Source organism: Colias croceus, chromosome 7 (genome assembly GCF_905220415.1).
Source record: "Colias croceus chromosome 7, ilColCroc2.1".
NCBI lineage: Eukaryota > Metazoa > Arthropoda > Insecta > Lepidoptera > Pieridae > Colias > Colias croceus.
Window position 1 is genome coordinate 8,628,877 of NC_059543.1, and position 13,289 is coordinate 8,642,165.

General features: G+C 33.7%; 1 protein-coding gene across 2 annotated transcripts; it reads right to left on the minus strand.

Annotated features, from left to right (window-relative positions):
• Positions 1-1,842: 1,842 nt before the first annotated feature.
• Positions 1,843-11,624, minus strand: LOC123693055 (zinc finger MIZ domain-containing protein 1). Of its 2 annotated transcripts, none has more exons than XM_045637981.1 (11): positions 11,287-11,624; positions 10,689-10,837; positions 6,562-6,688; positions 5,685-6,477; positions 5,461-5,593; positions 5,167-5,377; positions 4,745-5,085; positions 4,477-4,624; positions 4,018-4,353; positions 3,510-3,710; positions 1,843-3,397 (listed from the first exon to the last, which is right to left on the minus strand). In XM_045637981.1, exons 3-11 carry the CDS (start codon positions 6,658-6,660, stop codon positions 3,236-3,238), a joined length of 2,424 nt encoding a protein of 807 aa, XP_045493937.1. In that variant the 5' UTR covers positions 6,661-6,688; positions 10,689-10,837; positions 11,287-11,624; the 3' UTR covers positions 1,843-3,235. The 2 variants fall into 2 exon arrangements, with proteins under 2 accessions (XP_045493937.1, XP_045493938.1); XM_045637982.1 differs by having other exon boundaries at positions 6,562-6,691.
• Positions 11,625-13,289: the final 1,665 nt, after the last annotated feature.

Genomic DNA, 13,289 nt, shown 5'->3' on the forward strand with positions numbered 1-13,289 from the left:
ATATATGTTTAAAGTACCTAGCTATGCTTTGTAATGTAGTTAAGTAGGTAGACCTCTAGTCAAAACTTATTAGTTTAATACTAATTTATTATACTTACTTAAAACATTTTCATGAAAACCATCCACCGACCAACTCAAAAAGTTATCAAAATATGCTCTATCCAATTACTTCAAAGATGAGAAGATACTATGAAGAATATAACTGTGATATTATGGTAAAGGTAAGTTTCACTCTTCAAAATACTTAAAAATAAATTCATATCTTTGTTGGGTTTATTACATTGTATAGTTGAGGGAAATATTAGTACAATGTGCAATTTAATTCTCATGAACTGTAATTAGGTAATTTTAAGTCTTCCTCCAACTAACTATGAAAAACAATTATTTAATAAAAAAAATTCTGAAGAAAAAGGTTTATGTTAGGTACTCAAATGAAAAAATAGAATAATTTTTAAGATTCATTTTATTTTTAATAACATAAAAATGTTATGTATTTTTTTCAATTTTACATATTTAGAAATGAATTTCAGTGGGGTACCAGATTTCTAGTATTCACAATAAGATCAGGATTTTTACTACATTACAATTTGGCTTTTGAATTATAGGTCATGGGTTGCATATTATTAGAATAACTTTTCACTTATTTTCAAATGCTGTTTTTACATTCGTCAAATCTACTTAGTCCACAGCAGTTCATTATATTAATCAACAAAATATATATTGTAATAATTTACTCAATTGGATGGATCATACAATATGATTCTTGTCTTCTGTTCAATGTGATATGCTCTACATTTTTATGATATTTTCAATTTAATATAAACATTAATTTTACCTAAAACAGGTAACAGTATAAAAAAGTACTATTTGGTCATTCAAAAACCACTATGATGATCCATCCAACAGCAATATTAACTACAATAAATAGAACTAGCTAACTGGAATTGAAGGTCCCTTAAAAGTATATAAATTTATTTCCGTAGCAGTGATCAATTACACATCTTGCTTTATTATGTTTTAATGTAAGTTTTTTGACAAATTTCAAAACTGTTGTAGCAAATATTTCCGTGTGATTGACCACAGCTTTTAAGTAATGCTAATTTATTGTTTTCGTAAAAGATGACTAAATCTAAAGAGGCGCCCATATAACTAGCATGTATTGAATATGCGCAAATCACCATATTTTACAATTGAATTAGAAAATAGACAGAACTTTATAAGAATCTAAGACTTTTACGATACTGCACAAAGATATCAATTAATTAAATTTCTTTTAAATATAGTTGTTAATTTTATGATGAAAGGAAATAAACATTTCTTTAAGAAATTAGCTACAACAGTGTAAAGGGATTACTTGAAAGAATTGAGGAAAATATGGCGCGCTTAGTCTGTGAAGTACAACCAAACATTTGAAAATAGGTGAAACTAGTAATATTTAGTCAACTTAATGCTCATCAGTTTGATCTCAAAGTAACAATTCATAAACCTATTTTTTGAAGTAACATGTTTATAACAAAACAAAGTAGTCATTAAATATTCTGTATCTATTGATTTATTATATTTATTGCTTTTATGTTTTCACATCACGAATTTAATTGGTAGGTAAATCATAATTATTATAGATGAGCACTATGTGATGATAAAATTTCTACTATATAAATTATTATTTAAATTGCATTATTTCTGACACAGTAAATGCATGTCAGAGTACAGATTATCAGTTAGAAATATAAATTTATTTTTAAAAGTTATTGCATGGATCAGTATTGAATAATAATGAAGCAACTATCCATAAAAAAATTATCAATTTCAAAAAACATTTTATATAGATTAGCACCCTAATATTTTTGTTTTTAAATACCTACTTAGGTCATTAATTAATTTAAGTATAATATGTAGTCTGTAAAGTTTTTGTAATGCCGATTTATTGTTAACTACCATTAAAAAATTTCAAGAATGTATAAAGAGAGATATCAATATCATTGTTACAAATAATTGTATAGTTATGTTAAAAATTAATAATTTGGTCTTTTCTTCTCCACTACAATCTGTACTCTGAATGCTTCTATGCAATTTGAATATAGTGGTGTTCTGTACATGTAAAACCATGTGTAGATTGATTGTTTTAATTTAGTTTTACTACACTAAACTGGCCGTCATATAAGTATCTGCCATGTTCTAAATATATAACTAGATCATATAATATTCTTACCTAAATCATATTTACAAATAATACAGTTCATTACTCTTTTAACATAGAAATTAAAATATATTTCTATCATTCTTCAATTCACATAACGCAAAATAATTTAACAGTGTTTTTGCACTCACATTTACAATATAGTTCAGCAACTTGTTGTCACTATATACTGATTTCAAACAACTCATTTAGAATATATCACCCAATAAGCGAGTAGCTACATACCCACAAATCCTAGCATGTCTTATATTAAAAAATGCAGAAATATGAAAAATTTAAGGAATATTTTTATTTTTGGGGCATGAACATTATAGTTCTTTTGCATATATTTAGTTTTAGGAACTATAAAATTCATACTGCCACTCGCGAGCTCCGCAACAAAATGACTACATAGCTATATTTACATATTGCATTACGGTCTCTTGACTATTGAAAGAACTAGGAAAATAAAATAAAATATCTCGCTATTTACAGTTGGTAAACTATACACAATTAGACTCAAAATATCTAATTATAGCATTATATTGAACAAGAGGATGAATTAATTTAATTAGTTTATTCTATTCTTTAGAATATTTAGAGCTCAGGTGCGCCACGGTTGTCGCGGTGGCGCGAGGAACTATACATACACAACACCGCAGTGTCTATGGCCGGTGAGGCCTTTGCCACACCTCAGACCTTATCTATATATTATAACTATAAATTTTTCTCCAACATCATTGTTTCAACAAGATGCTCTAGACAACGTCGAATGTCGCATTATGCTAGATTTACGTAGCACGTCCATTTAAGTGGGAGATTCTATTAGCTTTGCTATATCAGAAACACTTGGAGACGTCTTGCGACACTCGACGTCGACGCTCGTGGAGAAGAAACTAAAATCTAATATCACAATGTCGAGCTCCTAAACAGGAGCTAAATAGGCGTCAAACTAGGCCGCTAGATTCTACGAAAGATTGAATCCCAGCCTATTTCAGAATAGGCCTGATGGGTGTTTAATCTTCATTTCTAATGGCCTAGAAACATCCTTGTCACTCATTCAAACAGCGCTAATAAGTCATCAGATGAGGGAGCGCGTGGTGGATGCGAGCCCGCTGACGATGATGATGAAGGTGGCGTCGCTAGAAGCTCACCAAGAGCAGGGGCATCCAAGTATGAAAGTAATTCCATTGGATCAACACTTGTTTCCGGTAGCAACTGCAAAGTGAATTTTTTATTGATATATTTAAATTTTTAATGTAAAGTTTAACAAAATATATATTATGTTTATAAACGATTACAACGAATAAAATCAACGACAGAAACTTACGTTTAAGTTGTCAGTCCCCTCGCCGTCAATTACTGCGGCTGGGTCAAAATTTAAGTCGGCAGGAATATCAACGTCGTTCAAAGAATGATGTCCAACTGAAGGTGGACCTGGCGTGTGACTGGAGCCAGGTGTATGAGCGCCACCTCCTCCAGGAGTGTGAGCTGACCCAGGCGTATGAGGTGTGTGTGGAGTATGAGGCATCTAAAATATTAAAAATAGTAATCATCATCAAGAAACAAAAGAAAAACGTGATGGTTTGAAACATTTCTACATTTTTTTAAATATTTCAATGATTTATATAGAAAACTAGCTTTCGCCCACGACTTTGTACGTGCATCCCCGTTCCCGCAAGAATTTCGGGAAATCCTTTCTTAGCGGATGCCTACGTCCTAACATCTACCCGCATGCCAAATTTCAGCCCGATACGTCCAGTGGTTTGGGCTTTGCGTTGATAGATCACTATATCAGTCACCTTTGAGTTTTTTATATATATATAGACTCAACAAACCTGTTCATTTAAACTTTTTTCCATTGCGTTTAGGGGGTCTAAAGAATTGACGCTTTCATTAAGGTGCGACAAGGGCCCATTGCCTGCGTATTCATTGCTTCCAGGGCCATTGTTCATGCCGAAATCATAGTTTTGACTGTTGGAACCAGATGTTCTATTCTGGTTTCCTTGATAGGATGAGATCATAGATCCACTTGCTATCGTGTTCATATCTGGAGGGAGATATGGCGACATAGCTTGATTCATATCCCAATTGTTCATTGTAGGCATGTTCATTGAACCAGGTGATACCGCTTTCCCCCGTTTCCCACTGCTGTCATTGCTATCATCTTCTTGCTGCAAGTTACAAATTAAAATTATATAATAATGAAAATGCATCAAAATTTTATTGTTATTGTTCTAATGGCATTGAAATTGATTGTTTTTCAGTAGCTGATTGAAAAAATATGAAAATCTTACCTTTATGCCCGTGTTTGTTGATATTTTTGCTGCTTTCCAATTTGCTCCACTGTCAATAGTTACTTCGTCTACGTCAGAGCTATTTAATGTATTTAGGATGCCCCACATATATTGATCTACCTCTAATCCTTCCAATTGAGCTGGTTTACTGTAAACAATTTTTGAATATTATAAAAAATGTGTAGGTACATATTATTTTGAAAAGGTTCTACTATTCACAAATAGATGTATTTTTGTACTCAGAAAGGTAATAAATTACTTTACTTACTTGCAAACTGGACATCTCCAAGAACCTCTTTCACAGTTTAGTTGTAGGTAAGATTCCAAGTCAAAGCACTGTATATGTTTGCATTCATGACCTCGAGCAGGTAATGTTATTTTCTTAAAAGTAATAGGACATTTCAATGAAACTTTTAATGCCGTTTGTTCGATACTATCTCTTTCATTAGGAGTATTAGTGTTATTATTCCCACTGGAAGATGTTTGATTGAAGTTCATTTTAATTTTGGCAATGCAATGATCTGCTGTTAATAATCGCTTCCTTAACAATCCTTGTAATACACTTCTTACGCTGGGTCGATGTACTAATTGTAGCACAAATAAGTGTGACTGTAAAAAAAATTGGCTGTGAGAATTTGTTCCTTATTTTAATTGCGATAAAATTGTATTAAATTGGTAAGGTATACTCACACAGCAACATGCCGAAACTGTTATCTGTATTGTGTTTCTGCCAGGCTGGCACACTTCTTTCAGGTACAATGGTTTATGCGACGTTTTGTTTTCTCCTCTGTCTATTATCAACGGAGTAGCATTTACTGAAACCTGGACGCTTGCAGGCCAATTAGTATTCATCTGCCGATCTTCATGGTGGAAACATTTTAATTGAAGTTCAAGATCGGATCTAAAAAAAAAATATATACATATTAGCCACTTCTTTATTTTAACTTATTGTTTTAATATTAACTTTTCAAAATTATCTATTACCTCCATATTAACGTTGAGTGGACTGTAGGTTTTAATTGAAAAACGTGGTTGCTAACTGCCAAATTATGTTCTAACCTAAATGGTGGTAATATAATACCATCTCTTACAGGGAATGTTAATCGAAGCTCATCATCTGAAATAGATATAAAAATAGTTAAAATCATATTCTTATGAATACCATAACCACTTTTATACATTAATGGTATAGTTTTGGAATTACTTACTTTGCATACCAATCGGTGGCTTGAGCTCATTAAAATGAGGTTTAACATCAGCATTCGGACTTATATATGGTGGCATACTGCTAGCTGGAGTAAGAGGCGGTGTTGGATTTCCAGGCACAGGACTGTGCTGGTAACTATTCGTTCGCATGGCCACCTCTTGCGCAAATTGACCACTGTATTGCCCGCCATATTGTGCGGAATTCGTTTGATGTTGAGGAAAATGATTTGGGACACCGCCATTAAAATACTGTCCCTGGTTAGAATAAGGCGGCGTTGACTGTCTCATGTTTCCTCGCATAGTCGGTCCAAAGTTTCCGCTTGGACCTAACGGTTGTTGGGGAGGGTATTGTCCTTGAAAACCAGGCCGACCACCATAGCCAGAGGGGTACTGCCCAGGACCGAATCCGGGTTGACCTCCCATATATTGACTCTTTCTTGAGCCCATCAGCATAGTGCCTGTTGGGTATGGAGCATGCCTCCTCTGATATCCAGGGCCCATCTTCGTTGATCCGCCCATTTGACCGGGTCCCATTTGCGAGGTCATAATATTGGCATGCATTCCCATATTGGCCATCTGGGCCATAGGATTTATTCCGTTCATTGAAGCATTGCCCATTTGCCCCATCCCAGTCATACTTGTCATGCCATTCATCCCGTTCATTCCATTCATGCCGTTCATGCTTCCATTATTGCCCATACCCATCCCTGTCATTGCGGGATTATGGCTACGCTGCTGACCGTAACCATTCATCGCACTATATTGAGGATTTCCCATAGCCATGTTGCTTTGCATCTGTAATAATTGAAATATTTATTATAAGAAATAATCATTTTTTATTAATTTTTTTTCAGTAGATTACTGAGACAATTTGTTTACCTGCGAGAATGGCTGTGAGTCCTGCATCGCAGCCGTAGTGGCCGCGGCAACCATCGCGGCGGTGGCGCCGAACTGCGCGTTCTCGCCCCCGCCGCTCATCGCGCCCGAACCGCCGTGGCACCCATAGCTGCTAAAAAGGTAGAAATTATAATACCTGTAGGTAGCGAAAAATCGCTAGGGATTTAACCACTCATGATATAAAATGACAATATAGTGTAGAGGCATTTTTTATGATGCACTAGCATTAAAGTCTTTATTCATTTTTTTTATCAGATATCAAGAAAACAAATACAATTATTAACAAATTCGGTATAAAGTATTTATTTTGGATTGTTCATTTATGTGCTATACCGTGGCTATACCGGATATTAGTTTGAAAAAAGTGCGATTTCATGTGTGATTATCGTTTTATTAACGTCCGTCCTGATAACGTCATATTTTATTATTATATTTGTATTTTGGATACCATTGATGACATTTTAAATTGTAGGATATATTCGGAGTTTGTATTAATAATTCGGATTAAAATAACTAATTAAGTTTTTTATTAACAACAAATAAATACCTACAACTTTTATCAACCGATTCTTGATTTGAAGTTAATTTTGTTTCACTCACGATAATATGAGTAGTTTCTATTCTATTGCGAGTGGCCTTGCGAAGTCTAACATTTTACATTCCACACGTTAACGCGTCGATTATTATTAATAAACACAGTCTTCAATATTCAACCCAAATTTCATAAACGTACGCGTTTTTTTAAAACGCTGTATGATTTTATTATTTTGTGAACAATGAGACAAAAAATCAATATGGACGCGTTGTTACCCCTGTGTTTCTCTCGGGATGTTTGATTTTTTGTATGGCGCCGGAGTGGGAGACAGACTCATGTGAACTCCTTTTGGGGCGAATTCCCGAGCCCTTTCTAATAACTCCATTCGACAAAAGCCCAATAAACACGCACACGAGTTACTTATTGTTATTTGTATATGCGTTAAACAATGACTTAGAGCACACATTTTTTGCAGCTTATATGTTGCATAAAGTTATTGATATCGAAATTTATAAGTTTCTTGAAAATTATTTAATTTCAAATTGATAGTAAACTTCGATGTTATCAGATATATATGATAAATATTCTGTTTTGGTCATCTATTTGTCGATGTTATTCTATTTCTAGTAAATATTTTTAAACGAAACCACTCCGATATAACTAATACAATGCTTAACTCGTCACGTTCCTTTCATCGATACTGCAAATGATTTACAAGGACCCTTAGGTAAACCGTGCCCGTCTTTTATATCTTTTTATAGTTTGTCTGAACCTTTTTGTTGCCGACCCATAATGTGTGCCACCAAAAAAATAAACATTTCTGTATCCTGGCGTACTTTTTCTACAACTGGTACGACATCCGAATAATCACTTACGTTATATTCAAAATATTTGGGTCTATGCAAGCGGTGGACGCAGGCATATTTTAAAAGTAATTCTAAGAATTCTCCTTTATAATCCTAATCTTTTTTTGTATGTAGGTACCTATGTGTCTGGTGTGGTAGGAATTCTGTTGCCTTTTGTTTCAATACAAAATTTTACAAGGTTTATCCGTAGAATATTGTAGATTATATCACGTTACACAAAACGGGAGATTTAGATAAATCAATATGATGACTATATGGCTATTTCGAGAAGCTGGAAGGTGTTTGGCATACTATTGAGAGATGTGCGAGTAACGTGTACGTATTTTGATACATAGGCTGCAGTTAATTTTAGATAGTTGCGCAGACGTGAATTCTTAGCTAATTGGCAGTGATTATAATCACGTGTGGAATCGATTTTTGAGATGAATATTTTGGTACAATTAATGTTTTATTTATGAAATTCTCTATTTTATCATGCCATTAGTAATTTATTTGTTTTGTAGTTTTGATCATTAATTTCTTTTCTAAGTTCAATGAAGTCTTTTATTGAAATTGATTCATAATATCCTCACGAATACGTGGTATTAAGCCCCTGCATTTTGATGACAGTTGGTCACCCTCGTCTTTATATTATACCACTTCACATTATACATAGCTTGTGTGCACATTGCTAACGCGTAACACAATCATTTAAATGTAGGCAATCGATCGATGATGATGTAACTGGTGTAAAACTGAACACCCGAATATTGAATACATATTTTTTAAACCTCACGCAAAATACATGCTGTACGAAACATAATTTTCATGTAATAAAATATATAAAATATTTTGTTTAAATATATCAAGCGTTATTTATATCAATTATTATATTTCCCGCATTATTTGTTTAAGATTGTTAAGCAGGGTTTTAATTTACGTCGATTTTATCTCATTTACGTCAATTGACGCCCTGAACTGTGAGAGAATGAATCATGTTCAAGGAGCGAATTCCGGGGGTTATAAATGGAGGCGACCGTTCTAGGGTGAATGCGACACAATAAGTGAGAAGGGTCGGTTCGCGTAGTCGCCTGCTTAGGGTAAATGGGCCCGTTCACGTCAATATGGGTTTTTATTATGAAACCTCTGATACTAACAACATTTCTGCGCTTGTATTTGCGATAAGAAACTTAAGTTAATAAAAAAAAAATTAACAATAAAAATAACAATGTCGATAACGAAACAAAATACATAATATACATATTTTGTACAAGTAAAACCTCATTTAACTTCCGTTTGGCTCTAATGGGCACGTGGTGGGATTCATGTAGACAACATTACCCGGGATACGCCCCCACGAACATGCTCGTTGAAAGTCAACATTTTTTTCCCACGACTCGATTAGCGGTTACTTATTTGATATAATTCAATATACTTAAAAAAAATGGTCTTTCAAGATTCTAGTTTTTATGGATTTTAATTTTTATAGAAATTAGTTGTAGATAGACATTATTATTTTTATCCCATATGAAATTTAATTTAGTTACCGTTACTACGTCAGCCTTTCAAAGTAAAGTGACTTCCTGTGTTCGTTTTCACAATCTCGTTGGCAGCCCCATGGTAATATTATTATTAACGTATTGGTTTTTGAATGAGCGAAGTAACGATTAACAATACATATGTTGTTTCATGTTTGTAAAGGTGATTACAAACAAAGGTATAGAGTGCCCAGACTTAGCACCTGCTCAAGTTTTTGTTATTTAACCTTTATTTAGCATGATGAAGTTTTAAATATTTTTATAATAAGTAATAAACTAAAATAAAATGTTTTTAGTATAAGTTTTAAAATTTTTATTTATATCACTATTACGATAATATAAAATAAATTCCTATAGCTTTTAAATTCTTATGACGTGATTATTGATTTTTTAGAGATAGTTTCAACTATTGTTCCGAAGTCTTTAACGTATTGCTTGTTTGTGTTTATTGTAAACTAAAGTGCAGTCACCGCTTGCATTCCCAGCGCTGGCCTGTGTGAGTGCTTGTGTCAATGTGTAGGTAGTATTTCGATTGTGTGAGTGCTCTAAAGCATTAGTGTGCGTAGAGGGCGCCGAAAGCGTTTGTGCGTGTGAATGGAAGAGCACATTTCATTCTTTCATTATAATTGCAGTGATGCGCGCCATGCGATTTTAATAGATGAATATTTGTGAACGATTTATGTTCTAATTGATTTATAATTAAAATACATTTGTTTCTCTGTTCTATTAGTTTTATTGCATAAAATAATATTTTTGAAAATTAAATACCTAGGTAGTAGATCCAGTTTTTTTTTCGATTATTTTGAAGTTTTTTAATAATCGACACATTTACTTGATATTTTTTTGTTTTTTTTTTTATTATTTACGTTTTTTATGTATTACGAAAATTAAATCGTAAGTTTATTGAGGAGTTCGGTTAAAAAAATTAAACATTTTAAAATTTAAATGATACATCGCACTCTGTTTTAATGTTCGGTTTTTGTTATTTTTCAAAGCATATAAACGTGATAATGAAATTTAACGCATTAAACTTTATAATGCACTAATTAACATAAATTTTTAATTATCATTTGATAAGAATTTATTGGTTAAAACAATGGATTTAAGACCATAATAATGGAAAAAATGGAAATATATTTTTTAGATACATATTTTTAAAATTTTGCACAATTATAAGTGTACTGTACTTACCTTTGCGTGTTTACTCTGTATCCTATTGTTTCTTGGTAAGAATTATGTTTTCCAGTATCGGGAGCGACAGCTCCCTGATAGCTAATGTTGTGTCCCGCGTATCCAGCCGTATTAGCAGAATTCGCCGTCCTGTCGTTTCAAAACGCCTCCTGAAACATGACGCAGCTCTATGTATCTCCGAGGTAGTCACAACTTGTCAAGGATGATATTTTTCCTAAAAGCGATTTCACTTGCGAGTTGCAGGTCACTCGGCTTGTGTCATCCTTTGAAGGTATTTTTGCACAGATAAATAATTGCAACGTCAACAATCTGCTAATAATGCTACTGTTTTAAATATACGTATTTTTTTTGATGAAAAATATTTACTTAATTTTTCATCAAATTATAATTCAATTTCAAATTATAGAAAAAATGCAAGTTTTTTTTAAATGTGGATTTTTAGTTACATTGAAAAATATAATTTTAAAATTGTGGCATTATTAGATACTGTATTTTTTCGTTTCGTAGCTGTGCATATCTAATCGATTTATAATCCATTTTCCATGAATTATGGTATACATGTTTTCAATAGTCTTCTGAAGTTTTTTCGTAAACACACCTTAAGCAAATCCGTTCCGTTTGTTTGTTTTCCAATTTTAGGAATAACTATCACTCCAAAAAATTTCAACAGGCCAAATCCAAAACTATGTCACTTATAATTCTTTGGTTCACTGCACTGTTTATGTTTAAATATTTTTACGTCACTTCACAAATACTCCAAAAAATCCAAATCCAAGGTAAGGTCACCGTTTGTCACTGTGTTCCAGGTTTGAATGATAATAAATAAATTATTATCATTAATCCACGAGTCCAACAAAATTCATCGAAACATCATAGACGTGTTGCACGAGCGCCGACGTCGACGTCACTGGCATCAGACAACCACACGTTCGACCGTCAAAGGTAACACTGGCTGGCAAGCCGGCGACGGTGAGTGAGAGGTTGCGCCGCGGGGGGATCCCACCCCGCGCGACGTTGCCGGCTCGGTGCGATAAAGTGGCGCACCCCCTCGTCCCCCGCCAGTGTCGTCGTCTCGGCATTTCGTAGTCGGCCCCAGCTCGGACGCCGTCGTCGTCATGTCGGTTTCATGCTCCACCCCGCGCACTCGACATTTCATTTCACGTAACGGTCCTCAATCGAGCGCGATACTGCGAGTGCGATAGTCGCAGAGTACGCTAGCATACCTCATTAGTTATTCATGATAATTTACTTAGCATGACAACCAGATAAATTATGTAGTATAATTTAAACTATTTCAATTATTTTATATTCGCTTTAAAAATGATGATAGGGTTACATTAACTCAATTGTCTAAATCTCAGGTGGATTAGGAAAACTATAAATAATGATTGCCGATTTTTTGCTTGTTACGAATTTGTATCAGTTGCCGCTCTCGGAATTCGATGAGCGTCCGTCTACGTTGGGGCATAATAATTAACAGCGATAAACAATGGGCATGTCGCCTTCGTCCTCTGGTCGCTACCTGCGCATGACGATAGAGGACAAGTGACTCGTCCTGCGATGTCCTTGCTTGATCGTTGCACGCATTTCGCATTCATCTTAACTCGTATCACCTTATTCTTGTTGTGTATTTCGGCATATTTGAATAATTAGGCTGATGTAATATGAACTGGATAATTTGATATTAATTTTTGTATGCGAAATATTTGCGATACCTAGTTATTTTATAATAATGCATTGACTCATGACGCTTAAATACTAATGAGTTAGTAATGACATAACAATCAATAGAAATGTATAATAATCAGTTATCAGTAAATATTTTTATTGTATTTACGGTTTGATATTAAAATAATCAGCGGTCAAAGTTCTATTTATAAAAATGTGAAAATAAAACTTAGTTTTTTGTTATTTTCTCTTAAATTAAAATGAGCACTCGAACGAATATTAAAAGTAATTTTCGATTTGTTTTCAATATACGTGTCCATATGCCTACATTACATATACATTTGCAAAATATTTTAATACAAGTTTCGTAACATTGAAGAATAAAAATATCTAGAGTATGTTGTAAATTAGATGTAAACTTATTATGGGTAAAAACATTAATATTTTCGTCCGGCAGTTGGCGGTTACGTTGGCTGGAAAGTCGGGAAAGCGGCGCGAGCGCACTCGCGTTTCGCACGTTGTCCGCGTTCCGATGCGCCTCCCCACCTTGCCCTCGACTCCATTCATAAATAACCTTTCAAATTTTATATTACAATTTTTATTGTAAACCACGCGCTTCCCGCTCGGTAACTGGTAACTGAATTAGTTTCAGTCACACCTTCCTTAATTATTCCAAGTTTGGTGGCCTTGGATTTCATGTAAATACGACGTGTACAAAATTATTCAATATCTCATATAAATTCACCAAGTTTTTCTGTCGAAATAAAAAAAAGCAGATTCGTTTTTTTAGTGTAATTTATTTCAATGCTTTTTGCAATGCAATGGAGATTACAAATAATAGTGTAAATCGGTGGATGCAGTAAATTGTAGACACCTTAAATTGTAACACAAGGCCTTGATCATTTGAATAGAACGAGCATCTGTTGAAACTGT